Source organism: Synchiropus splendidus, chromosome 7, assembly GCF_027744825.2.
Source record: "Synchiropus splendidus isolate RoL2022-P1 chromosome 7, RoL_Sspl_1.0, whole genome shotgun sequence".
Lineage (NCBI taxonomy): Eukaryota > Metazoa > Chordata > Actinopteri > Syngnathiformes > Callionymidae > Synchiropus > Synchiropus splendidus.
In genome coordinates this window covers 11405280-11432548 of record NC_071340.1, presented here as the reverse complement: position 1 = coordinate 11432548, position 27269 = coordinate 11405280, and the positions used below count along the sequence as shown (strand labels likewise).

Genomic DNA, 27269 nt, shown 5'->3' with positions numbered 1-27269 from the left:
AAGTCTGTCAGCGCAGTGGAGGAGGTACAAATCGGGTAAAACATATAGTGTTGGGTAGACTTGAGGTCAGTTAATCTGAAATGAATGTACAATGCTCTTGTGCACGTCATCACGTTAACAATCACATGTTAAGGTGACGCTTCATCTCACTAACAGTGACTATGCAGAGGTTACATGCAGAGCATAGCCCGACTGACAGTTATGCTCTGTTTATGTGCCAAAATGTACCCGCCCTTTTCAAACGTTGTTACCATCACTGGTCACATACTTCCATGAGTTCCAGACCAAGCTGTTTACATGCATTTTAAAAGTCTGACTTCAGCTGGTCTAATGCAATTTGGTTTTCTCATGGTGACTGTAGATAACTTGATAAAACACGGTGGAGCATAATAGGTGCCCTTGAACCAACAACATTGCAAGTATTTGTAGCATTTGTCATGTAACTTTATCAAGTTGTGTGTAAAAAGCCAGAAACTACTTTTCATAACATTAAACAGGAATTATTTCCCAGTATGTTTTGCATCTGCCAATTATCCGCATGTATTTGTATCACATGTTCATTGTGGACAGAGGACAATAAATAATGTGTGAATCACTACTCTAAAAAGGCATATAAACGCATGCATATACTGTACAAAAGGTCCTTGAAATGTTTAACTGTTGTGTCTGCACCCTGCTATGGCACTGCAGGTCTATTCTGGGCAGGAGAAAAGAGTGCTGCAAAAAGGACTCGAGAAAATTACGTGAGTCAGAGCATGGACGTCACACTGTTCTGACCAGTTAATTTTAAGGATGGCTTATTTTCACATATTAGACGTATTTGAATGAAAATGCACTTAATGGCTGCCGGGAAAAGCACTTGCTCGTATAGTACATTGGCTGTTCTCAAAGTTTGCTTTGAAGCTACTGTGTGCTCATGACCACTTTTCTCTGCAGTGCATCTGTTTTAGTCCACATAGTAGGAGGAAGAGTGCTGACATGCAAAGGCCTTCGACCTTCATAACCGTATCCCAGTGCGCCTATATCAAAGAGTCTTTTTTATCCACAGGAATGTACCTGTTACCGCTGAAAATGTCAAACTGACTCACTTCTGTCTGGAAGGTGGTTTTCCAGGTTAAACCATGCAAGTAGAATACAGTTCAGCTTTTTTAAAATGTTAAACACATACAACTATAGTTACAAATGAGATTAAATCACCTAAAAATATATCTGCAACATTATCAAGACAAGTTATGAGTAGAAAATTATTGCACTTTCAACTGTTCATTTCCATAAATACGATAATTATCACAAGACTCTGTCGGAATGCTAAGTTCTGCAAAGCCAGAGGGCAATAGAAACCTGAAAAATCCCTCAATCCATTGTGCAATGACAGTTAAATCAAGTGCTCTTCAACCAATACAGGTTGAAATCCATAAACAATTCGCAAAAAAAATATTGTTTCTCATTCTATTAGTTATCTACGTGCATGCATCCTTGCTTTAACTGTCCAAAGAGACTAGTTGCACCGAGCAGGATGTGCTTGTTTGACTTTATTGACATCGTCTTTCATACACAATGACTTGCATGGATAGCAACGACGGAAGTGCCGCAGTTTAGCTGACATGTTGGGCTGCAAAGATATTAAAACTAGGATAAGTGTCTCCTCAACGTACACTTATCCCCTCAAAGGAGTTATTTTTGTCAGTACTGAAGCGTCCCTTCCGGAGACTTCTGTCAAAACACGCTGAGACCAGGAGCAGCTTCATCATAAATAATTCCTGCTCCATCCTCTCGGAGGCTTGCTTCCCCTGCCGCCTCTGTTTGTGTGGCTCTGTTTACACGCTCCATTCATAATTAAGTTTCAACTGGGGAGCACCCAAAAGCATGACTCAAAAACGTTCAGCTGCCATTACGTAAGTTCAGAACGTGGGGGCGACACTCGGCAGACAGGTGGATCGCAGAGAGCTGCACAGAAGGGAATGAAAAGTTGCATGAATTATTGCTACTGCACCAACAATTTTGAAACAAATGGTCATCTGTAGATTCGATGGGGTGAGGAAGTAGAAAGGCTTTTGTTTTAACGACAAAAGTATTTCCCCCCCCCCAAAATTGAGGGTAATTCTTTACTTTACTTTATCTAAAAAAATCTAATATCTGTATTTTATTTTTATAGAACTGGTTGTGTTATTATCACATTATAACAATACTAAATGTTGATTTGATCACAATCTCTGGTTCATTTTTGAGACTAATTTGCAAGTTTCTGGTCTGTGCAACCATTTCTGAATAAAACAGAAAAAAATAGAGCAGATTTTTGCCATCATTTGCACATACCAAAAGGTAAACAATAACAACATGCAGTAAAAGCGAACTTTTGTGCGTGAAAGGTTGCGTTCAACAAACAGAAAACTCACTGTAATATTAATGACGACATGGCTAACAGGGCTTTAACTGTGCACCATATTGAAAAGGCTCAAATGAAAATGTGAATTTCGATCATAAAAGCTCAAACTGTTCATCATCTCCCTCTAAAGATAAACATCATTACAGAATTCTATCACAGCTGTGCATCCAGGAAAACCATTTTGACAACTGTATCTAGCTCGGACCATGTTAGGGTTGGCATGCCTTTCCTCAGTAACCTCCATTTGCATCATTTTGGTCTGGTTCTGGAGAGTTTCCAGTCAAATAGTTGACATTCATTGCCTCAGCTTGCTTCATAAGCGTAAATATTCTTTGTGAGCTCACATTTTTGACCACATTTGTTTGGACCTGCATTTAGTTTTTAGCCGACTATTAAACAACAACAGCGTAAATAAAGGTTTGAAATGCAACGCCATGTTAGCTGTTAGCTTGGTGTCGCGGCTCAGAGACGGAGGAACTGAGGAACACTCATCATTCTGCAGTGAAGGTGAGTGTTCGGGCGAGAGCTGCATGAGATTAAAAAAAGAAGCTGAGCGTTTCAATAGCTTGTTCTCTTAGAAGGTGTATGCGGGACTTGCACATGTGACAAGCTTGCAGTTCCCTCAGTGAGTGAGTCAGCGCATCAGCGTACAGGTAGATCTGAAATTCATAGAATCCTCACTCCGATGGTGTAATACAATGGCGTTGGGAAATTGAACTTTTGCGCCCTACGCTGACGCCGAAGACTGCAGCGTAGCATTACATATTGACGAATTTGACTTTGAATGGAACCTCGCTGTCCGCCATCAGCGGCATATCCTGATGCAACACGTTAAAGAAAAATGGTGGTCGGGGTTAAGGAATGCATGGACACAGGAAGTAAAACTTTTTTGCTGAAAAGCCTCAACATGCAGAGTCCACTTTCCCAATGACAATATATTATGGCAGCCTATGGCTCACCTGAAAACACTGCTTTAAGCCGCAAACTATCAAAACTTCCATCCCATACTAGTGACAACACATCTTTCCCAAACACATTACAAACAGGATGAGCAGCAAGCCAAATATCCTGGCTAAGGGTGTTCCCCCTTTCCTCAACATGACTCACCACCTTTGCTGACTCAAGCCTTGTCACAGAGACAACTGTCAAAGGTTCAGCGTTCTATTAACATTCTGACCAAATTGTATTAGTTCCAGAGTTCAGACCCTTAAATTCAATATTAAATATATGAACTTTCTTTGTTGACAAAGTCTATAAGCGACACACCAAGGAAAGCTAAACCAAAACGCTCGTGTCTAACACTAAACATATCAATAAAGCACGCGTTCAATAATAACATAAGCCCTCGGGATTATGGCTTACAGGTCTTCATGCCAGTGCTTGACTATAACATAGTTTGGCACGCACTTACTGCAGTTTCAGGTCAATAGGTCCTGGAGAACAAGATCTCTAGTGGTGTCTTTTGAAGCCCAGCTCATGGTCATAGCTTGGGGTCATGGCTGCCTCCGTAGCTTTAACCTTTAGCCTGTCAGCTGATCTGCTTATCAACACGACTAAAAAATGTGTGAAATTTCAAAATGTAAATGCTAAGGAGGAAAATATGTGGAAGACATTAATAAATACTCAACTATTTAGAGTACCACAATTGAACAGTATCCCCCGAGCACTTTGTCTAGACTTGCATTGCAAGCAGTTTCTTATTTCCCTTTACAGTTATAGCAACAGAACATCAACACAATAATGAAGCTGCTTCCAAACACTGAGGAAAAACATCCTCCAGTTATCCTCCGCACTAGAGCATGTTGGCATTTCCTGCAACGCATTTCCTGCAGCAGATATATTGAAGATAAAAGTCTTTGTTCCGCATGGAATAGCAGGCAGATAGGACAGCAATTTTATTTCATCTTCCTCTTATCTCATCAAACGGAGAAATAAACCAGTCATTTCCAGGGCTTTATCTACAGAACATTAAGCCTTACGCAACTCCTCACAATGAAGTGAACAACGTGCAAAGCAGAATTACACTGCATTGATGATAAAATAGCTCAGTCGATAACACAGAGAACGACACCTTTTTTTTTTTTTTAAAGAAAATTATTTTTATTATTAAATAAATAAATACAGCACAATAAGTTATGTAGGACAGTTTCTACCAAGGTGGTCATGGCTCTTAAAAATGATCCCCAGAGGATCTAAGATAGTGTATTTTTAAACATCAGTCTCTCTTCTGCTCTGAATTACCATCGTAAATCTTTGACTTTAATCTGCCAGGAGAGAGAAGCAATCACAGTTTTTAAGTCTGTCTGAGATTAAACCAAACCCCCCTCCCACCCCTGCCCCCCTTTCCTCATTCCCTGCTCACACGAAAAGGAGCCAAATTCCGTCCGCACATCCTTTTCACCTCGGAGAAAATTCTGTACAACATTTACATCATTCCAAAGGCCAGCTCTGGTTCCACTTAATAACATACATGAGCAAGTCCAGCTTACAAGATTTGAAGAAATGATACACTTCACAATCGTACCAACGTTCTCACCCCATCACTTTAGTTTCTCCTCAACCAGTCAACATACTTATCGTCCTTTCTTCTCTACTATAACGCTCACTCATCTTTCTCTCGTGACGCTACAGGAATGCTAATTCACTTTGCACAAGTCCAACATCAACAGCTCTTCTTCTTCTTCCGCAGCGCTGCAGGGGTTCGACAGATAGGTACGTGTCCCAAACTGGGGCGGGTGCTCAGCTGCACCTTTGCAGCAGCATGTTGAGGGAGTACACCATGCGCTCGCGCAGGTCAGTGGAGCAGCCGGACTTTAGCAAGGTGCTGAGCTTGAAGCTTTTGGAGACACGATCCTCGTTGATGTACGTCAACATGTATTCCTCTCTCTGGCAGCACAGGATGATCTTGGTGTGATCGTGGTAGAAGTTGACCTATAAAGAGTCAGAACAAAACAGTTCAAACATGGAGCTAGATGTCAGATTAGTTTCACCTAGGATTCACTGGACTTAACAGCAATAAAAAAGGGGATAAATAACTATACAATGGTTTGGCAAACCACCTCTCAAGTTGATGTCGATTTGCAAACATTCAATAGCAAGGGTCATGACCGAAGACGCCAGGTAGCACCACTGTCAAATCATAACTACACCCATTTTATTGTTTACCTCTAAAAAAGTCACTATATGTTTTTTTATTTATTGACTGCCTAACTCGAGACCAAGTCTATAGCGTGACCCACATGAGAGCATACAGAAAATAAGTCCAAGAGGGCAAGACCAATGAGGGGAGTGAGACCAGGACCCAGAATACAGAACAAACTACTGGTTTATTCTAAAAGCATTTCTATTCTACAGTTCTACTGTTCAGTATTCAGTTCATCTGACCTTATGGTGTCTGTAGAGCTAACACTGTACTGTGCAGTAGAGAGTATTCCTCGAGCACTTTCAGCTGTGAGTGTGTTGCTAGTGGCATGGTTTGTTTACCTGGAATGTTCCGTCATTAAACAGCATTAACAGGGCACGGTCGGACTTGAGCCACTGAAGCAGGTAGAGCCTGGGTGTGTGTGCATCAGTCATACTTCCAAGATCCCCACCCTAGAAAAGCAACACAATAAGCTTCAGCATGATTCCATCCAGACAAAAGAAACACCACAAGACTAACTTACATCCATTAGGTTCTCCTCCATGTAGTGGGAAAAGTACTTCAGCACGGTGACTTGACCCACAAAGTGTTCTGGCACCTCACACGTGGGGAAGACTGACCGCTGGCCCAACTCCGCGTAGTAATGGATTGTTCTGCGACAATAACAGAAGGCACCATTAACATCGTGTTCACCAGCATTCAGAGATATAGATCCTTGCACACGCTTTTTGTCATTAAATCAAATGATCTTATTAAAGATAACAGCTTGGCTGCACCTTGTTCCACCCTTAACAGCTTCCTCTGAATAAAATTAACACTTTGAGCATGTCACAACAAGCCGATGTGCGTAAGCACGGTGCGTACTTTCTGTCTGGCAGCAGGCTCATGTGCGTGCCGTTGTTGAAGAGAACTCCCACGGTGTGATCAGAGAGCTGGTAGCCAAATCCGTACTTGTTGGAGTAGTCCACCCATTTAGTCACCCATTGAAGACTGCCGCAATTTGATCCTTGAGGAATGTCGTCCGCTGCAGGTGGAGAGCACATTGGGTTGAAGTGGGCCAGCAAATAAAAAAGTCCCAAAATCTGCTCGGATCATTTCGGTCCATAACATTCCCTGCAGAAGATAACTCAGCTTTGCTTTGTTCAAAATCAAAAGGCCCCAAGTGGGACGTAGCAGTTAACAATCTCATTTGATATAATGATGTGGTCACTGTGTGAGCTGGTTTCAGCCGGCACTCCACTGAGAGGATGGACTCAAACACCCACTGACAGAATCGTAACTACAGATGCTCTTTAAAAATTCATTCTCTTTCAGTCGGAAATGTGACGAAGAGTAAATAGCTCCAACCCACAACCCTCACCTTTCGGCATGTTCTCCAGACATCCCCGCAAAACACTGGCGACAGTCTCAGCCACACTGCCTGTTGTGCTGTCTTCCAGGCCTGCAACAAGGACAGCATTTTCAAGAGTTTAGCTTGACTTCATTGAGTGGCGACGGTGACGTCAAACTGCCGATAATCTCTGTGTCTGTGGTGAGAGAGTGTGAAGACATGCTGGAGAACTTACATTCACTGCTGCTGCTGCAGCTCCCCAGACTTCCCCTGACGATAAGCCGGATGGTATCTTGCGTCGTCGGGGACTGGCTCTCGGTTGCCAAGGCAACAGGGCTTTCAGCAGATGGCGGAAGTAGACTTCCATTCTGAGGTGGTGAAAGAAATGACGACAGAATTTTCAAAGATCTGCCAGCCCAACGCATCCCGACGATGACTCAGAATTCAATGGCAAATGTTAAGTGGCTGTCACAAAAGGCAGTCTTTAATTATCCAGACGTGACGGTGTATTTATTTGTGAAACATAAACACTTCTTCAGTGCCGTCTCTTCCACAAGGTTCCGGTTTGAATCGACATTCTGTGTGAGTGTTCTCTTACCGGAGTTGATTTCCTGCACTGTTGCTGAGTGATGACAGTTCTCTCCAGGTCGTGCTGCAGTTTGTAGATCTGCTCCTCTTCTTTTGTTAGTTTATCTGTGAAAGGCAATGACAACAACACAAAAAAAACAATAGTTAAACTCTGAGACTTAGAGTTGGTTCACTGTTTTCTGTCCTCCTAAACTAACTTTGTATGTATATGACAATAAACTATAAAATTCACAATATACTCACTGAGGGTCTCATAGTATTTGACCTTCTCTCGTCTGCCGCCAAACAATGCTGCGGCAGCTTTTTTGAAGAAACTCTTGGCAGGACTCGAGATGTGGAAATCTGGTGCCGAATGGCAGCAGCTCGCTGGCAAACGTTCGGGACTGAAGCCCTGAGACAGACAGAAAATGTGTCAGGCAAGTTACTCGATTCACTGCGAAGGCAAAGGAGGGGCTCACCTGCGTGAAGAAGTCGTGTCTCAGAATGAGGTCAAGGTTGGGTCTGTCTTCAGGCGTCTTGGCCAACAGATTGGCAATTAGTTGCTTGGCTTGCATGGACAAAGAGGACGGCATGGAGTAGCGGGCCTCTCTTATACACCGATACGTCTCCTTCAGGTTGGTGGTCTCGAATGGTGGTCTGCCCAGCAGCATTGTGTACCTGCAGCATGACAGGGACACTTGTTCACGCCTGCTCCACAACTCCCATCAAAGAGTAGATCCAAAATAACCCCACTCACATGACACAGCCCAGAGCCCAGATGTCTGATTCGCACCCGTGACCCTGTTTGTTCAGCACCTCCGGGGAGAGATAGTTGGGCGTCCCACAGATCGTCTTCCTCCTGTTTCCTGCCGGCTCCAGCTTGGCAGCCAAACCAAAGTCGCCGACCTTGAGCTCCATCGACTCACTCACAAAGAAGTTCCCTGCAGGTGGAAAGAGAGAGGGAACGAGATGATGAGCACTTGACATTCAACCCGCGATCAAAGGCTGAGTACTGTGAAAAGGGAAAGTTAATAAGGCGAGTGGGTGTGAGCAATACTCACCCAGTTTTAGATCTCTGTGCAGGATCTCCTGTTCATGCAGGTACTTTAATCCGGAGACAATCTGGCGAAGGTAATACCGCACCTCGGGCTCTGTGAGGACCTTGCGTGCCTTTAGGATGTGAGCTAATGACTGCAAAAAGATGGAGGAAACAGATTAGAAGCCTGGAGATCTGCAGTGTTTTACCTGGGTTCCCACTGTAACAGATAAGTGGGAAGACTAGGCCAGTTAAATGGATATATATATATACAATGAAAAAGGCTTTGGAAAAAAGAGGCCACAATTTGTATATTGATTCTGACTCTTGCTAAAAGTGTAATCAGTGCTTGTCACAAACTGGAATGGAAATCTACGTGACACATTATAGAAGGAGAGAAATCTATGTATCTCAATTGGAGGGTGGCACACTTCCAACTGTGCAATTCCAGGACGTCATATCATCGACTGCTGATCCATTACCCAGGATTCATATGGCCCAAACGGGGTTACAGGGGCCTGCTTTCACTGGAGGACGACGCACGTCCCCTCAGTACAGCAGGACTACCTTCGTGTCTATTCTTTAATATCATCATCCGCTGAATGCATTTGGAACATGGAATCTAGGTTTCCTTGATCTTCTCTTGCACAACAAACGTGTCCACATTTGTATACACAGACACACAACACTGCCGAACTAGTGGAGCCGGAGGAGTTTACTTTGGCTGTGCCACTGTGTGGGTGTCACACACGCGTTCCTATGTTGTCAACTATGAACAAACCAACTCCAGATGAAACACTCTGGATTGTTATTCTAGCGCGTTTGCATATTCCGAGCATGCAAACGTGTGGCAGGGCTTGAAAACAGAGCCACTTACTTTCCTGCTGCAGTACTCCAACAGGATGTAGATGTTCTCCTTGTCCTCAAAGTGGTGGTAGAAGTGCACTATGTGTTTGTGATGCAGGACTCTGTGCAGCTCGATTTCCCTGTCAATCTACAGGGAGGAGAGCAGTTCAGATGGGCAGCTGTTCAGGAATGCCGGGGCCGCTGGTTGTGTTACCTTTTCTCGTTGGTGCGGTTTGGAAACGCGCGCGTGTGGGATGATTTTGGCTGCGTAAACTTTGCTGGTGGACAGGTCCGTCATCTCATAGCACTTCGCAAAACCTCCCTGGAACAGACAGCAATAGTGTTAAATCCGGCGGATTTGAGGCTGGTGTGGTGACAGCGCTACCTTGCCCAGAACTTTGCCCCGACAGTAGCACTTCCCGGTGACTGGGTCGGTGATGATCCTGGACATCTCCGAGGACGCGCTGCGCTCCTCCAGCCTCTTCTGCCGAGGCTGCTGCGTGGATTCACACATGCCGCTGACTGTCTGCTGACCCCCACTTGCTCTCTGTACTTCCATAGAAACGTGGAACAGCGCGATCTCCCGCACTCGGAATGAATTTGAGGGGCTGGTGTTTGGTTTATATAGTCCGGTTCCTCCCCACCCGCTGGCTGCCTCCCTCTGACGTCACGCGGTGACATGAGCGCATGAGGACTGACGCCTCTCGATTCTCCCGACCGCAGCGAAAATGAGAATAACTTTTAATAAGAGGTCAATTGAAATGATTATATTCACAAATGCATTTGGAATTTTAAAGCTTCACCATTTAAATGAGAACGGTGATTCGGAGATCGTGAACTTTTAAAAGAAAAAAGTAAATTGAACAGTCGCGAATTCAAATTAAAATAAAGTATATGCGGAAAATCTGAAAGAAAAAAAGAAAAAAGCAACAGATTACTGCAGTGACCTCATAATACCTTGCTGGACCAGGCCCAGTAACTAAGACCAGTAGCGACCCCTGCTGGTCAAATAAAATCCGCCATAGAGACTGCCCTGTATTCAAGATTCAAGAGGTTTATTTGTCACACATACAGTTATAGGCGGTACAACGCATGGTGAAATTCTTTGTGTCCCTGCATCCAATAAAAGAAAAAGAAGTGTGCACACAGGATGCATACTATGATAACAATAATGAATTATAGAAACAGCAGTATGAATCAGGAAGTAAATAATAAATAGTAATAAGTCACTTGCAGCCTAAATAAATAGTAATAATAGTAATAAGTGCATAGTGCATAAATAAAAATATGTAAAGTGACAGTATGACACCAAGTTATCCGACTTCGTTGAGTAGCCGGATGACCTGAGGAAAGAAGCTTCTTCTGATCCTCTCGGGACCGGGGTCCTGATGGTAACAGGGAGAAGAGAGAAAGTCCAGGGTGATGGGGCTGACCAAGGATTCTCTGAGCTCTCGACCTGCATCGTTTGGTGTAGGTGTCCTGCAGGTCCGGAAGTGCTGTTCTTACAGTCCTCTCAGCCGAGCGGACTACTCTCTTCAGAGCCAATAAGTCCCGTTTAGTGCAGCTACCCATCCAGGTGGTGATGCTCCCAGTCATTTCAATAGTGCAGATGTAGAAGTTCCTGAGCATCTTGACAGGGAGTTTGAAGTCTCTGAGGCGACGGAGGAAGAAGAGACGCTGCCTGGCCTTCTTCACGGTCTGGTTGATATGGCGTGACCATGAGAGGTCTTGTGATATGGTCACGCCCAGGTTTGAAACTGTCCACTCTCTCCACTACAGATGCCCTGATGTGGAGTGGACGGATGTCCTCCCGCTGCTTAATCCTGTAGTCCAAAATCAGCTCCTTGGTTTTGCTGACGTGCAGCATGAGGTTATTCTCCCGGCACCAGTTCCCCAGGTGGGAGACCTCGGTCCTCATGGGAGATTAACCCCACGATGGCTGTGTCGTCAAACAAACTTTATGATGTGGTTGTTTGCTGATGTGGACACACAGTCATATGTGTACAGGGAGTACAGCAGGGGGCTCAGCACGCAGCCTTGGGGGGATCCGGTGTTGAGGGTGAGTGGGAAGGAGATGTGGGTGCCTGCACAAACCACTTGTTCTCTGCCGGTCAGGAAGTTGTAGATCCACCTGACCAGGGAGGGGCCCAGGCCGAGGTCACGCAGCTTCATCACTAGCCTGGAAGGAACGAAGGTGTTGAACGCTTAGCTGTAGTCCACAAACAACACTCTGGCGTAGTTTCCAGTCTGTATGTGGAATTTGTCTGCATTTATAAAAAACAATAACACTGTGTATGTCAGCAAGTTGATTTTAATTGTTAATTTACACCGACAAGCATATATATATATATATATATATATATATATATATATATATATATATATATATATATATATATATATATATATATATATATATATCCAACTTGCATCCCTTACATTCTAAATGTCCATCAGAAAATCCAAAGCACAAGACATCAGTCTGTGACGTTCTCATTTGCTCGAACTGGAAAAACTGTTTCCTCACACTGAGACATTAAATTCAGCGTGACTCCACCACCACACCGGGACCATTTCTCAGCGTCGACCGCACTGTATTGATGTCATAAGCAAAAGTCTGGTCCAGTCCAGAGCCGACAGACGTTTGAAGAGGCCAGTTGGGAATGGGAAAGCGACAGGATATGACACGTGCATCATCGGGTAGCTCCTTTATCAACTTCTCAGAAAGTGCTTCCATCTGACGACCAGTGAGAAAAAAAAGCATAAATAAACGGGGAAACTTGCCGCCAAAACACCCAGTTGCACTCACCACTGCTGGAGCAAGAAAGGCTGTCACGTTGTGGTACTGTGATAAATCCATCTATTAATGACAAGGTCAAGTTACAAATCGATCAAACAAAATCAACTTATGGTACAATCCCAATTTACCTTCCAAAAGTCTTTGTTAACAAAGGTGGCCTGGCTAGACGGGACCCCAGTCCAGTGAGCTTTAGTTCTGGAATACGCAAGCAGGATGGAGTTGATTTCAAAGCCAGTGCACTTGAATCCCTTCGCAGCAGCAGCAAATACCTTTAAATATCATACCTCCAGTCAGGCAACATGCCTATTTAAAATGACATTGTTCAGTATTTTCTGCTAACCAGCCTTCCATCTCCTGATCCCAGGTCAGCCAAGCGACCTGTTCTTCCCTGCAGAAGCATCATAATGTTCTGAGTCTGAGCCGTACTTGAAGGCAAGTAGGGAACCTGGATAACAACAAAGGAACTTAACAGAGAACTTCATGTCAGGTTTGGAAATTTTGAAAATTGGAGAGTTCATACAATGAGGATGTGTCATTTTTCCACACTTAGCCTCTCAATGTATTTGTTGTTTTTATTGGTATCATGGACAACAAAGCAGTTGGTGGTATATCACTTCTACAAAATAAAAAAAGTAAATATTGGCTCAGTGTTGGGTTGGGTTTCAGGAAAAAGAAAGTGAATTAGAAGCGATTGAGGATCTTCCACATCTGGAGATATCAGGGACGACAGATTAGGTTCCAAACGTCTTTGGTCGCCTGGAATATATTGATTCACATTTCTCTCAATTGAGGTCACATGCATCCCTCATGATATGCGCAGGTTGATGAATACAGTAAATCATTTTTCAGTCATGTTTGTTGTTTGTTTGATTGTATGTTTGCTTGTGCGTTCGCATGACTGTATACTTTATACATACAACAAAGAGATTGATATCAATAGAGAACAACTTAAATGATTTTGAAATAAAACAAATAAAGCCAATAAGATGTTCCATTAGAATTAGGATCATAGCTATAGACTTACCACGTTCTTCTTAGCCCATTTTTGCCGATTTCACGGAGCACTAAGCTCCAAAGCAAGCAAATCATTGTTAATGTGCAAGTTGTTTTGGGGGGGTTACTTACTTTTCTCCTACAATTTCTTGGACCAGATTAACTAACAACAAGAAAGAGACAAAAACCTTTAGTCTCCAGGGGACCTTGCGAAAGCCAGGCACAGCAAAGAGGGTCCACACGCCGTAGAAACCCGTGAGCAGAACCCCCGTGCAGGCAGAGAAGACCGGATGGGGCACACTGGTGGGCAGGACCCTGCCAGGATCCTGTAGGATGACTTCAATCGAGTCCTCCATGACCTGTGTCACCAGGACACAGATTAAAACAACAATTGTCACTTCACCTTATGCTTTACGACTTGAAATAGAGTTGGCAAAAATTGTACTTTTTTTTTCTTGTGCTCGATAGGAGTGAATTAAATATGAGAGGTTTGATTATTGTAATATCCCCAATGTTTTTCTGTCTGTATTTTTTTTTTATTTTTTATTTTATTGTTCTCTGTCTTTTCTTACATGTTATAAACCATTGTATGTATCATTTTCAATCATAATGCCTGTATTTTGTAAAATTTAAAATTTGAAAAATAAACAGTTAAAAAAAAAAAAATATGAGAGGTTTGATCGTTGGTGCGGCGTTTTGGGCGCTTCCTTTATGATCATTGCTCTCTTGGGTTTTCCTGTTTGCTAAAGGTGACGGAGTGTTTCAGTGGGTGCGGACCAAACACACAGTTGTGCCAAGCACGTTGAGAAAACGAAAGACTCAGGATGAATATACAAGCTGCTCCCACCCACCCCCTTCTGCTCTCCAAGCTCGGCTGGTGATTCAGTCTATTAATGCCATGGAGCCAGTGACGCTTCATGAATCATGACCTCAAGCCGACCCAAGACAACGATCCCAACAGGCAGATGGCGCCGCTGTGCGCTACGGTGACACTGAAACCTTCCAGAAAACATATGTACTGGGGACCGAATGGCAGCTAAGCAGACCAACAAGATACAGCCTCACGTGGGATATTTCGATTGAGCTATTTTAGAGCGTCTATAGGAGGCAACCGACGTCAGGATTCTTGATTGATCCCATGGATTTCGCTCTACTAAGGCAGTTAAACGAACCCAACAGCTTGAACAGAGGGATTTGCAGCTCCTTCCAGAGAAACGCAGAGACCAACACAGTGTTTTGCAGCCTACCTGATCCACTGTCGCACACTCACCAGTCTGCGCACACAAACCGAGTCTCCTCAAGGCAGCCAATCAGCAGATTTGTCCCGCCTACATTTATGACAGCTAGCCAATCAGACGTCAGCAGGCTCCTGACTCATGACCCTCAGCGCCGCCTGTTGTTATGTAACGCTTCACAGTCTACTGAGCGAGTTGTGAGATGAATTAGGGAATAATGCTGAACCAAATGTTTTTCAACAAAATGCCTCAGAGCTAATTAACAGTTGAGTACTCTGGCAAATGATAGAAACATGCACAAGAATTCGAAACGCACATGGGCGGCAGTGTTAAAGGAACAGACGTCTCTTTGACCTGGTGCTAAAGATTCAGTAACAAGATCCTTTGTTATTATCCCTTGGTGCATTTAGACGCAGGCTGCAAGTGACGTTTTATTGTAGCTCATAACATCCCTATATACAGACGAATACTTCACAATCATCACAATCTCATTCTAAATAAAAATAATATCATTAAGCAACATCTTAATACTGTTGTAAGAGTCACACTACAATGCTTTTTTTAATGTTTTTTTTTTTTCAGATCAAAACCTGTAATGCACATACTTTCAGTCTGTGCTTGTCAAAACCCAGCCCAACGTCTGTCCCCTTAATTGGTTAGAAATATAAATAGAGGGCTGATAACACCATTTACAATTACATATTATTATTATTACCATCACTCTCAGGTTCTTTGCTGAATTAAACACATTTTGTATCCTGAACTTATTCTGCCAAGGCATAATTTTTCTGACAAAGGTGTCTTATTGACACATCTTCTCTGAGATAAACTTGCAGGAAACCTACCCAAAACTTTTATTATCATCGCTGTGGAACAAATAATGGACATCTAATCTATTCTAAAATCTAATGCTCACATGCATTTTTGTCTACTTTCTCCAGTGATAGGCATTGATAAAGTATGATAGCCCATCACAAATGCATTTATTGAATAAATACCAGATCATTCGCAACGAACATGAAGCTTTTATATATGTCTTTCAGCCATGATTTGTATACTGAAATAGTTACTGTACTTCCAGGTGATTTTGTCTGCTGCATTTCGCTGTTAAAGACAGGGACCTATGTGATAACATCAATCGACTGTTTACCTTGACTTACCTTTACCACAGTCTTTCTGCGCATTGGCTCGGTCTTTACAGCTGCACTTGGGCGGGGGTCGTCTCGAAACTGTGACGCAAATGAAGCCGCCATTATATCTGCTTCCTGAAAAAAAAAAACATGCTAGTTACAGCTCCGAGTTTGTAGAATTACTAAAGGCGTTTTAAAGAGAATGGACTTGTACGGAAAGGTACGTAGAAGTGATATCGAGCCAGCTCGCACCTGCTTTTCGTTTGCAAAGCGAAAGGATCGTCGGATACTTAAGCCACAACCGAATTCATTGCGCGCCTGTATTACGGGTAGTACGGCAGCGGTGACGCGCTGCTGAGGGGCGCGTGCAGAGGCAGAGGGGACAGCTCCCGGTGCTGAAGCACAGGCACAGGCGAAGAAGAAAACACGTATAGCACTAAAATACAACTCAGATTCTGCTTCAGAAACACGGACAGACAGAGATTAAACCGAGGCCTTCAACACAGGTTCGTCTGTTTGCTTAATTTCTGGCTATTTACGCGCGAGGCTGTCATTAAAAATTGACCTTACGTACGGATGTTGCTTGACTATCATTAGCTGGCACGTATCCTGTTCCCTCCTCTGGCATCGGTTTCATCACCATTTCCCAGAGAAATATACGCTTATTGCAATGACAAACACATGTGCTGGTGTGTGTGTGACCCCTTCCAACGACTTGCTCGGAAATTCGGGCTGAAAAAAACGTTTTTTGGGGGGGTCAAACACGGAAGCGAGCAGAATCCTGCAGGATGTGCAGAAAGGAGGTCCAGGCCTTTGATACTATGCAGCTGCACGAGAGCTGCGGGCGAGTGCACATGCTTGCTTCTAAATATAAACCACAGGGGGAAAAAAAATAAGTGTGAGGAATATTTAGTCTGGACAGCTGGCAAATGTACGTACAAATAACCCGTGTTTTGAGCCAACATTTTCCCAAAATGGCTACAGTTTCGGACACTGCTTTCACAGCTCCACAGAAGCAAAGAAGCATATATATATATATATATATATATATATATATATATATATATATATATATATATATATATATATATATATATATATATATATATATATATATATATGTGTGTGTGTTTAGTGCGATATGGTGGTGCAATGGTCAGCACTGCCTCTCAGCAAGAAGGTTCTGGGTGGAGTTTGCGTGTTCTTCCTGTGCCTGCATGGGTTTTCTCTGGGTACTCAGGTTTCCTCCCACAGCCCAAAGAGATGCTCACTTGGTTAATTGGACACTCTACACTTGCCCCAGGTGTGCATTTGTGTGTGTGTGTGTGAGTCGTGTGTGTGCCCTGCGATGGACTTGTGACCTGTCCAGGGTGTATTCCCGCCTCTAGCCCAGTGACCGCTGGGATAGGCTACGCAACCCTGAACAGGACGCTGGTAAAATGGCGATGTATGTAGACAGTGTTTACAATTTGAACAGGTTAACAGCTTCAAATTCAGACGTTTTACAATTAAATTACTGTCCAGTGGCTGGATTCAAACAAAATGATGGTAAATTTAATGCACACGACATGTTTTTATTGTCAATTGTTCCAACTAATGTACAGAACAGCCCTCTTTGACTATGCAGTACTATGCAGTACATCACTGTTCACTTCCGTGGTGCACCAAAATTACAGTCTCCGCTGCGAAAGTGTCAGCTAAACGCTTCAGACCAGCTCAAGTCAAAGCCTTTATTGTACATTTGTCACTGCTCGCTTCTTTTGTCATTGCAGATGGCTGCCACTCAGGATGTTAAAGGGAAGGGGGAGGGAGGAGACCAGAACTTCGACTACATGTTCAAATTGCTGATCATCGGCAACAGCAGCGTGGGAAAGACGTCTTTTCTGTTCCGCTACGCCGACGACGCCTTCACTTCAGCCTTTGTCAGCACAGTGGGCATCGACTTCAAAGTCAAGACGGTGTATAAGAATGACAAGAGGATCAAACTGCAAATCTGGGTACGACTTCATTTGTCACTTGTCATTGTAGTTTGGTATGTATTACCCAAACCGGGGAACTGGGGTGTTGTACTGGTTGAATTGTTTTAGCTTCCTGGTTAAACTAGTACTAATAATACACGCAACACAAACAGGTGTAGATAAGGTGGCTGTGTGTTCAGTATATGATTGAAACATGCAATCGAGGCTTTTTTCAAAGACGGTTTTGCAAGTTATTTTTAAAAATAGTACTAAAACACGACTAAACAGGTAGTTTAGTTTAGTACCAAAATCCCTATGAAGCTTTGCATCTTGACACAGTAAAGGACTTTAACTCAGGTTTTCAGTAAAGTCAGCCAGGCAATAAACATGGATTAGCACCAGTGCTGTTCACCCTGGAATAACCTAATGAGAAGTAGAGCACTGACATGAAAACCCAACCTCTGTAGAAGGACATACTTGCAGTTGTGTTTCAAGGTCTTCTGAAGGACCGTGAAGGGGGTGGAAACCCTTGTGCGTCCTACATATGCACGTCCTGACCTCTACATCCGGGCCTCTCTCTCTCTCTCTCTCTCTCTCTCTCTCTCTCTCTCTCTGATCAATACAAGTGTAGTGACAGGTTGGGACTACAATGCCAACTGCAGAGAGAAATAACATATGAGCCATGAAGTAAGCTCCAGAATTTTAATGAAAATTTCGACTGTTGATCCAGTCCACTTCTTGACACGTAGTCTCAGGCTCAATAAATGAAACAACCTTGTAGCATATATGGACAAAGTCAGGATTTGTCGACAGCATACTACACCGATCACATTGTGTTCTTAACCACACACACCTACACACTGACAGGTCTGTCCGTCCATCTAAAGTCCATAAAATCACATAAAACAAAAATATTTGTAAACCAAAAAAATGACTGTGGTGGTGGTGCTACAGAGAATTTTCTACACACAACACGCACCAACATTTTTTGGAAGGACAAGTAACTAACATTCCATTTGATGAGTCACTATGGAGCAATTTTCAGCATCAAAAGCCCTTAGTGACGCAGCAATTCACTGAGTATGGTTCGGATCGAGGAAGCATCTCCTCTTTTAGTTTTATATTTTATACAAGTCAGGGCTGCGGCAGAAGAAAGAGGTACAGTGGGTTCGCTTCCAGCTAGGGCACAGCTAAGTCCTTTCTGTTTGGAGTTTGTATGGTTCACTCCAGGAACTCCGGTTTCTGCCCATAATCCAAAAACATACAGAAGTTGTTTCTAAATTGTCTGTGTGAGTGTGTGTGCGTGCGTCGTTTTGAATAACTGGATGAATGAATGAAGAAAGAAGCTATGAAGCCAGTGCAATAAAATAGTTAATCCATAAATTATTTCATCAAGAGTCTTGGATTCCACAATTCCCAAAAAGAGTGAAAGTTTTCTTACATATGATACAACTAACTTAAGTCCCAAATTGGAACAAGAGTAAAAATCAAAGAATCTCAATGTATTGACATTGTACTGACACTATTTTATTTATTTATTTTTTCATGAAACTAACTTTTTAAACTTTTTCATGAAACGAATGAAACGACAAGATGTGATTAATAAAATGAAATTCAGAATCAGTTTTATTGCAAGGTCAGTGAGGACCCCATTCATCCCATTCAATTGGATGATACCATTTTTTTGCAGTTCAATTGCTACAGTTCAGACCTTTATAGAAAGGGAATAACACTGCACATAAAAAAATGACCTAAACTAACTTTGAGCAGCGCAGTACATTTCATATCAATAAGACCTAAATCTTACAATGAGTATAGAGGAGCGACATATTATTATTATTAGTGATGTATACTTGGTGTGGTTTGATAAATGCATAAATGAAAATATAGTATATGTACTGATGTGAAGATATTTAAGGTAGTAATGACATATCAGTATCATGTCGGATAACCGTCAAAAATCAGGAAAGCCACCGAGTCATGTTACTTTAGCTGCATCTTGTCACTTGAAGTCAGACCCTGGAAAAACCTGAGCATCATTTACCAGGCAGTTAAAACAGATTGTCTGGTAATAGATTTTGAGGGGGCAGAGATATGCAATTGTTCTCTTTTACTGGCTGCCACTCTCTCATTTTCACACCCCGGCGCTGACTTCTGCAGAGTTTTTGTTCTCTTGTTGGAGCAATTATGCATCCCTTGACATTTTGTGTTTGCAAATCACAAAAGGAAAACAAAGGAGGCAAATGTGAGCAGGGGAATGGTTTGCCTGTCAGGATTATATGTTGGTGCTAAGAAAAAGGGAAACAATATTCTATAATTCTGCATGCTTTTCATACTGAGCAGCTATTAGTGGTATAGCAGCCATTTGAAGACACAGTAATGGCATATTATAGAAGCTCCTCGTCTTATATACAAAGTGATGAAAACCCACACGAAGAAGTCGGTGGCTTGATCTTGGCTTAAATTTGTGTTGCATTGATTTCTGTGATGTGGAATTCAAACAAACCTCATCTCGGGAGGTCGAATTCACACCGCTCAGCATTTCTTCCTGCGGCTCGGTCCAGGAGGAAACAGAAATATCCAGGAAATGTAAAGGTCATCATCGAACCGACGGGCTAGGATATCCAGATGCATCAATCTGATGATATTTCAAACTTGACAAAATGGTGCAATTTAGAAAAACAACATTTCATCACCAAGATATTCAGGCGTTTGTTGAAAAGAAAATAATAATAATAAACATTATTATTATTCTGACATAATCTGCAGTCTACATGATAGCTAAAGCTAATGTCACCATCTTCAGATTTATGCTTGTTGTTTCTTTTGGTTCGCTGCAGTATCAAGAAAACCAGCAAGCTCTATCATAACTCTATATATTTTGAGCAAGGGCAGGCGATATACGTTGCTTCATCACACAGCCGGTTCGTGTTCTCGAAGTACACTTTACCAACAAAGAGGACTCGGCTGCCTTTGAAAACTTGCAGTTTCTGACAAAAGCTCCGCTCTGAAATGGTACGTGTGTGAGAACACTGAGCTGGTTGCGAGTGTGTGTGCGGCGAAGGTCAGAGATGTCCTCTGGCTATCACAAGCCGCCATGTGCAGCCTGACAGAAAGCGAACCACTGGGGCAAATGCAGCCTGGTCCTGGCTGACTGTTCCACAGAGCCAAGTGGAGCAGCCAGACGTCCTCCATCGTGATTCACACTGAGGAACACTTGGCGGTGGGTGGGAGGCCTGCACAGTGAGCATGAACAGGAGGTACAAACCAGGGATGTTCATATTATATAACTCATTTTTTGATGCAGAAATACTAATCCATTCCTTCCTCACACTGCTGGGCTTCGTCCATTAGCACTTCCGTTGATGTTGCGTAGTTGTGCCGCAGACGGAGAAAGGTTTCCTTGGCAATCCGCGTTCTCCTCTCCTTGACAGCCTCCATCACTCACTTTGAACGCCTGATTATGAAAAGCAAGGTATTTTGTGTGTTATACAAGGTCTGAATGTTGCACCATCCTCGCTATGAGCAGCTGAATCCCAGATTTCGGGTTGTCATCGGTGCTGAGTCACAGAGGCAATTAGCTTATTGATCATTTCCGGATGGCTGGGCTCAACAAACAAGCTGCAGAATGAAGAAGCATTTCAATCCGTTCACAAGTATCCAAACACATTGTACTTCCTGTTTAGGACACGGCAGGCCAGGAGCGCTACAGGACCATAACCACTGCCTACTACCGCGGCGCCATGGGCTTCATCCTCATGTATGACATCACCAACGAGGAGTCCTTTGGAGCAGTGCAGGACTGGTGAGTTTGTTGGGATTTCATACTTTTCCACGCCGCCTTTAAAGTGTACGGAACGGCTTGGATTTTGAATTTCCTTTTGTATCCACCGTGGCATCACTTCCCTCTGATGAACAGACATCTTGCACGATTGCATCACCGTTGGATTCCACAACACAGGGAATCTAGTCAAGGTCGAGTCTCCCATCCTGTCATGAGTCACACGAGCATCTGCGGGCTGAACATGAGCGAGTCCAAATGTTAATTCCTGACTAACCATCCAAGGCGCAACTCCATCCTCCTGCAGAAACTGGGTTTCTGGGTTAACCAAAGACAAACGACAGCTTGGGGACAGACATTTAACTGCACATGAATTAGATAACACTGAATTGATCATTTCAAAAATATATTGATAATACAGTGATCCAGCGCTGGGTGAGTGCCATTCTCTGCCAGGGCCAACGTCTGTTTGACTTTCATCACATGTCTAGCAGCACTTGACAGCGGCAAGAAAAAGCCTCCCTCACTGCTGCTGCTGATTTAAACACAGAATTCAATGGTGAAATCTGAAAAACTGGATTAGAAATGAAGACAAAATAATAGTTACGCTCAGAAAAGAATGAATCCTTAATAGTTCGTATGTGGGCCCAATCCAGAGTGTTACCAAAAATAATCATCAGTGACAGTTAATAGATTTTTTTTTTCTTACTATGGAGAATTTTTGATGCTACACATCCTTGAAATTAACTTTGGGGTTTTGCAATGTCTGCTGCTCCTTGAAGCTTTCATTTTCAAAAGGTTCTTTGCATTAACTAGTGTCCTAATTCATACAGGTCTCAGTAAAGTACTCAGTAAAATAACATTTTTAATCAATAAGGCACCAAATAATGTAAGTTAATATTGCATTACATGACCTCTATGCTCTTTTAAATCAATCCTAAAATATTCATCTCGTCCAAATTCCTACTTTCAGGTTCACTTTTCTTTGAGCTAATCCGGAACAGAATATATTTTCAGTGTATCTCTGACGATGAACTGAATTTATTTCATTGTACATGCTGCAAGTCACAGTAAAAGTTTAAAAAAAAAGCCAGACACAGCCATTATTATTTTAGGGCTTGTCTGACATCATGATTAAACTCTGCAGTCGTAACAGTAGTGGGCGTCTGATGAATGGAGCTACGTGCGTCACTAGTCATTGTACAGAGTGCAGTTATTAAACACTACTCCCAATGTGTAAGAAATGGACCGCCACTCTTTTTATTTTACCGTGCTCTGGTCTTATATCTTACTAGGGGTGCAAAACTAAAAAAAGTACGCCTGCCGTATTCCTTGGAAAATGCATGACAAAAGCCTTTATATTAAATTAGAGAAGGTAAATAAACATTCCCATTAGAATATCTGACAACAAATGGAGTAACTGCAGTACATGCAGCCACAGACATGACCCACATTTCTTCGTCTACAACATGGATGAACTGGACAGTCAGATCGCCGTCATTCTGCAGCTCTCTGACGCTTCTTGACGGCCCCAGCTTCCAGACCATGTTGTGTTCACCGTCCTACTTTCAGTCAAATTGCATCACCACAGGACATATTTGTTCCTTAAAGTCCAGCTCAAACTGTGTCTGGCGCTGAGAGCGCTGCAAGCCCAAAGTGAAAAATGGACTTTTATAATGCTCATCTTATCGTGCTAGAACACGCTCGGCGCATCATCATCATCATCCAAAAAGTGTAGCAGCGCTGATCAGACATAATTTGAGTCGGGCTTTTAGCTGTCTTTGTGATGAGAATCTATTATTCTCAACGTTCTTTTTCGGCCTTTCAGCGGACAGATCTTCTCTGTTTACACTCTATTCATATGTTAGCCACAATGGCATACATTAGCCTGCCATCCTTCCTAACAAAGATGCAGCCACGCCGCAGTACATTACGCACCGGCACTTTGTGGCCAGCGACAGAGTTCAGACTGTTCAGTGATGTAATAGAACTCAAAATTATGGAATAGCCTAGATTCCAGCGATGGCATATCTTCAGAAGCAAACAGCACTTGACCTACTTTTGCTGCCAACAGTGACTCAAAAACTGCCACACAATAGGTGATGTAACACTGACCTGTCCAAATGGTGGACTGCAATTCCACGTCATGAAGCGAAATGAGCATGTGGTACCAGGAAAACATGCTGTGTGAAATAACCCGTCATGACATCGTAGTGCTGACATGCAGCTGCTCACACGACAGTCACTCAACAGAGGCATTGATTTGGATATTGGGGTTCCATTGATTTGTAGGTGGGAGAAATCGATTGAGGAATCTAGTAGGAATGGTAGTGCCAGTCCTGAAAGTGTAGTGTTCTTGGACATAGTTATGTTCATGTCGGGTATTACTATATATCAGTTAGGGATGCTCCGATCACAGTTTGTGCTGCCGATCACAGATACGGATCACATGGGTTGACAATGAATTTGTTACCAAAATGATGAGACCTTCTGTGAACATGATGTGAAAACATGAACCATTAAATCGTAAAAAGTTGTCTCTTCAAAAAGGCAAAAAATAGATTGAAATGCAGCAACTATTATGTCAAACGGACAACTGAAAAACATTTAATTCGATGTCGCAGTTTGGTGAGTCTTTGTTATGTCAGTGATATATTTACATACTGGCCACTTGTGGAACTCTGAGACAGAGATACTGCATTTATGACAGTTTCCACTCCAGATGTTTTCAAAGGTTTCAGTTTCAAGTAGGTCACAAACGCTGCACCCGACTCCAGAATGGTGAAGGACTCGGTCGTAAAAAGGCTGGTCATCTTGCTCGGTGAAATTAATTATTATTTCTTGGACAATTATCTTAGCTTTCCGAATGTCACGGTGTTGCTAAGCGTCAGCAGCGCTAACAGCCTGCTGCAGAGGAACCAGTGGTCTCACTTTCATGAGCCTGGAAAACTCTCCGTGCTCTGTCAAGTGCTGGAGCTTTAAATGGCGTGTTTAATTTGAAGTTGCTTCCCTGCACATTTGCTCGTGCAGGTGCTGCAGGAAGCAAACTTTACATGACAGATTGAAGGAATCTTCACAGCAGGCTGCTGCTTAGTGAGCAGCGAGCAGGGAGGAGCGGAGTGTCACAACCAGTAGGTAGTGATCGGCATTCACCAGTCACGCTGAAATAGAAGCATGCCTAAGGTCAGTGCATCCCTCCTCACAGCATCCGTCCATTCAGAAGTTCAGTTTGCGATGTCTTGTTTGGACATGGTTAGCCAGGCTGCTAGCTCAGTCTGAATTTGTTCGGAGAAAGTATATGTATGGAACGTGTCTAGATGGCATAGATATACTAGTTATACAGGGCTAAACAACTGAGTCATTGTAGTTGTATACTGTCTTGACTCACTTATCATTTCCACTGCTCATTTAGACCTCACAACAGCAACGAGACTAAAACCTCTCAACGCTAAACTGTTGTAAATGCATCAACATAACTGCGTGGGAGGCTCCAGTTTCATTTGTAAACCTAGTGCAAGCTGGTAAAATTTCACTTAAAGTGCAACATGAAGGATGAGTTTCAGTACCCGTCTCTCTCTCTCTCTCTGTGCGCAGGTCCACCCAGATCAAAACATACTCCTGGGACAACGCTCAGGTGGTTCTGGCTGGTAATAAGTGTGACATGGAGGAGGAGAGGGTGGTGTCGGTGGACAGTGGCAGACTGCTGGCGGAGCAGCTGGGTGAGTGTTTAAAAATAGCTGTCTGGATAGACTCTCCAGCAGGTGAGCTCTTTGGAGGGGAGGGTTGTTTTTGTTTTTTAGCCGCTAACAGGTCGGCAAACGTGATGAATGCAGCCGAGGAAGGTTGTTTAGAACGATCATCTGAACAACAAAGAAGGCTTTGTAGTAAAGGTCACACTTGCTGCTTCATGTAAAGCAGTCAATCCGTCTTTATGGTCTGCCAAAACCCTTCCATAAAGATCTACCTGACTAGTTCGCTGGCTTCTACATAAACTTGCCTGGAGCAGAGATAGAAGCAAGACATGAGTGAAACTGATGAAGGAAAGAAAGGTGTCAAACAAGTGAGTTACTACCTTCCAGGTACAGTGACAGTGACAGAGGCCTGAGAATAAAATAATCCTGATGTGGAAACATCTAGCTAGGTCAGTAAATGTATGCAAATGTTAAAGATGCTTAAAATTGAAAGGTGTTATGGGAGAAAAATATATGTTAAAAACACAGAAATTGAATAACTATCTTTAGAAACCATATGATTTTATATATACAAAATATTGTTTATTTTGCATCAGTTTGACAATAAATCACGATGGTGGCTATATATAACCTTATTTAAACTAAAGGTCTTTTAATGTCTTGAAAATATTTGTATGAGAATGTTTTTCGCTACACAATGGCAGGATTTCCACTACTCTGAATGTACTTGAAATTCTTATACAAATATTTTCAAGGCATGAAAAGAGCTTTAGTTTAAATAAGGTGATATAAAAACTTCAATATAGCCACCATCGTGATTTATTGTGCTATTGTCAATGTGACTTCTTGTGGCAAATATTCTTGTACCATTAAACTGTGATGAATTAATCACAAATTCTCTCATTTTTTTAATCGAATGTCACCCTTAATATATATATATATCTATATCTATATACTAGTACTTTCGGTGTTGGCTTCTAAAAGGGGGAAAACACTACAGAGTTCATCAAGTTGGACGTCAGACGCTCAACTTTACAGTGGCAGCCTGCAGATGTGGTCTTGTGCTTAACCAAATCCAATAAAATAAAACTTTTTTCTTTTTTTTTCGAAGGCTTTGAGTTCTTTGAAACCAGCGCCAAGGACAACATCAACGTGAAGCAGACCTTTGAGCGCCTGGTGGACCTCATATGTGACAAGATGTCTGACAGCATGGACAGCGATCCAGCCGCCACTGCAGGAGCGCCCACCGCCAAACTTACAGACAGTGCTCCACCTCTGCAGCAGCCCGGCTGCAACTGTTAGTTCATTCACAGGGTCCAGGCTCAGGAAGGGAGAGGGGCATTTAAAAAAAAAAAAAAAAAAAAAAAAAAAGCTTGATGTCTGACCACTGAGGTTAAATAGAGTTTGGATCCTATGTCAGTGTAATCTCTCCGCTTAGTGCTGCTTACTCTGGACCACAGTTCACACACCTTGTTTTTGTGATAGAAGCTCAAGGTCGCCATTATAATATCACCATAGGTCACATAACCGGATAAACATAGATACTTAAACAACAGTGTCTGTAACACGACTAAATATCAACCATCTACCAGCTCTGTTTGCATGGACAGCATCATAATACTCCTTCTATGTTTAGATCGGCCCAAAGCTTGAAACCTTTTCAAAAGCTGGAGTCGCAAATGAGGGTCAATGAGCGAAACATGCAAGAATCATGGGGAAGTTCAAATGAACCTGGCTGCTCCTCATGAAATGAAGTCCTCGCTCCTCACAGTGCGAACAATGTTTCATGAGAAACACGGGCTACTGGTGCTGCTTTTGATGCTAACGCAAGTGAAACACCTCACTAGCAAGCTGAAACTGAAACTAGCTTTTCAAGACACAGCTATGAAGCTAAACACAAAACGATGTTCCTGATGTTTTTTTTTTTTTTTGCATCAGCTCTAAACAGCTAAGTAAACAGCAAGTTTATGAATTATTTTATGGTCACGAAGAAGCTGGTAAAATCCTAATGTGGAATGAAATTTGTTAATATAGAAAAAGCAAAACTTCCACTTGAATATTTTCTATATTTACTGAAAAAAAGGATGTCGCCTTTGCTGTCCATGCAAACAAGCGCTGAACTATTTAGGATAAGTGTAAATCTAGTCGAGCTGTAATCTCGGAGGAGCTAGAGTGAGCAATGCTTTCAACAAATACTGCTTTTTTATTTCTTTATTTTCCCTCCTAAAGCTGCAAAGTCTTTGAATTAGAGCACTGTAGGATGTAGCAGCTTTTCCCTGTGCAGCGTGTGTGTGTGTGTGTGTTAGTGTCGAGTCGTGTGAAGTTGCATGAATGAGACGTTTAAAACCACAAGTACTAATCATCTACCTTGGA

The 27269-nt window shown here is 42.7% G+C and overlaps 3 protein-coding genes across 6 annotated transcripts; 1 reads left to right on the top strand and 2 right to left on the bottom strand.

The window, feature by feature from the left end:
- Nucleotides 1-4458: 4458 nt before the first annotated feature.
- On the bottom strand, nucleotides 4459-9887 carry LOC128762250 (serine/threonine-protein kinase PLK2-like). The gene is made up of 14 exons (XM_053870353.1): nucleotides 9693-9887; nucleotides 9522-9629; nucleotides 9339-9455; nucleotides 8487-8616; nucleotides 8183-8366; nucleotides 7905-8103; nucleotides 7690-7837; nucleotides 7457-7551; nucleotides 7094-7226; nucleotides 6889-6969; nucleotides 6393-6552; nucleotides 6052-6181; nucleotides 5870-5980; nucleotides 4459-5317 (listed from the first exon to the last, which is right to left on the bottom strand). Exons 1-14 carry the CDS (start codon nucleotides 9864-9866, stop codon nucleotides 5126-5128), a joined length of 1962 nt encoding a protein of 653 aa, XP_053726328.1. The 5' UTR covers nucleotides 9867-9887; the 3' UTR covers nucleotides 4459-5125.
- A 1852-nt stretch (nucleotides 9888-11739) lies between these two features.
- si:dkey-190g11.3 (uncharacterized protein LOC567059 homolog) lies at nucleotides 11740-15789 on the bottom strand. Of its 4 annotated transcripts, XM_053870886.1 has the most exons (7): nucleotides 15718-15789; nucleotides 15496-15600; nucleotides 13289-13459; nucleotides 12448-12552; nucleotides 12236-12376; nucleotides 12117-12167; nucleotides 11740-12044 (listed from the first exon to the last, which is right to left on the bottom strand). In XM_053870886.1, exons 2-7 carry the CDS (start codon nucleotides 15586-15588, stop codon nucleotides 11850-11852), a joined length of 756 nt encoding a protein of 251 aa, XP_053726861.1. In that variant the 5' UTR covers nucleotides 15589-15600; nucleotides 15718-15789; the 3' UTR covers nucleotides 11740-11849. The 4 variants fall into 4 exon arrangements, with proteins under 4 accessions (XP_053726861.1, XP_053726863.1, XP_053726864.1 ...); XM_053870888.1 differs by lacking the exon at nucleotides 15718-15789 and having other exon boundaries at nucleotides 15486-15545; XM_053870889.1 differs by lacking the exons at nucleotides 15496-15600; nucleotides 15718-15789 and adding an exon at nucleotides 14371-14398.
- Nucleotides 15728-26841, top strand: rab3c (RAB3C, member RAS oncogene family). The gene is made up of 5 exons (XM_053870890.1): nucleotides 15728-15971; nucleotides 17238-17462; nucleotides 21110-21228; nucleotides 24799-24923; nucleotides 26008-26841. Exons 2-5 carry the CDS (start codon nucleotides 17238-17240, stop codon nucleotides 26196-26198), a joined length of 660 nt encoding a protein of 219 aa, XP_053726865.1. The 5' UTR covers nucleotides 15728-15971; the 3' UTR covers nucleotides 26199-26841.
- The last annotated feature ends 428 nt before the right edge of the window (nucleotides 26842-27269 follow it).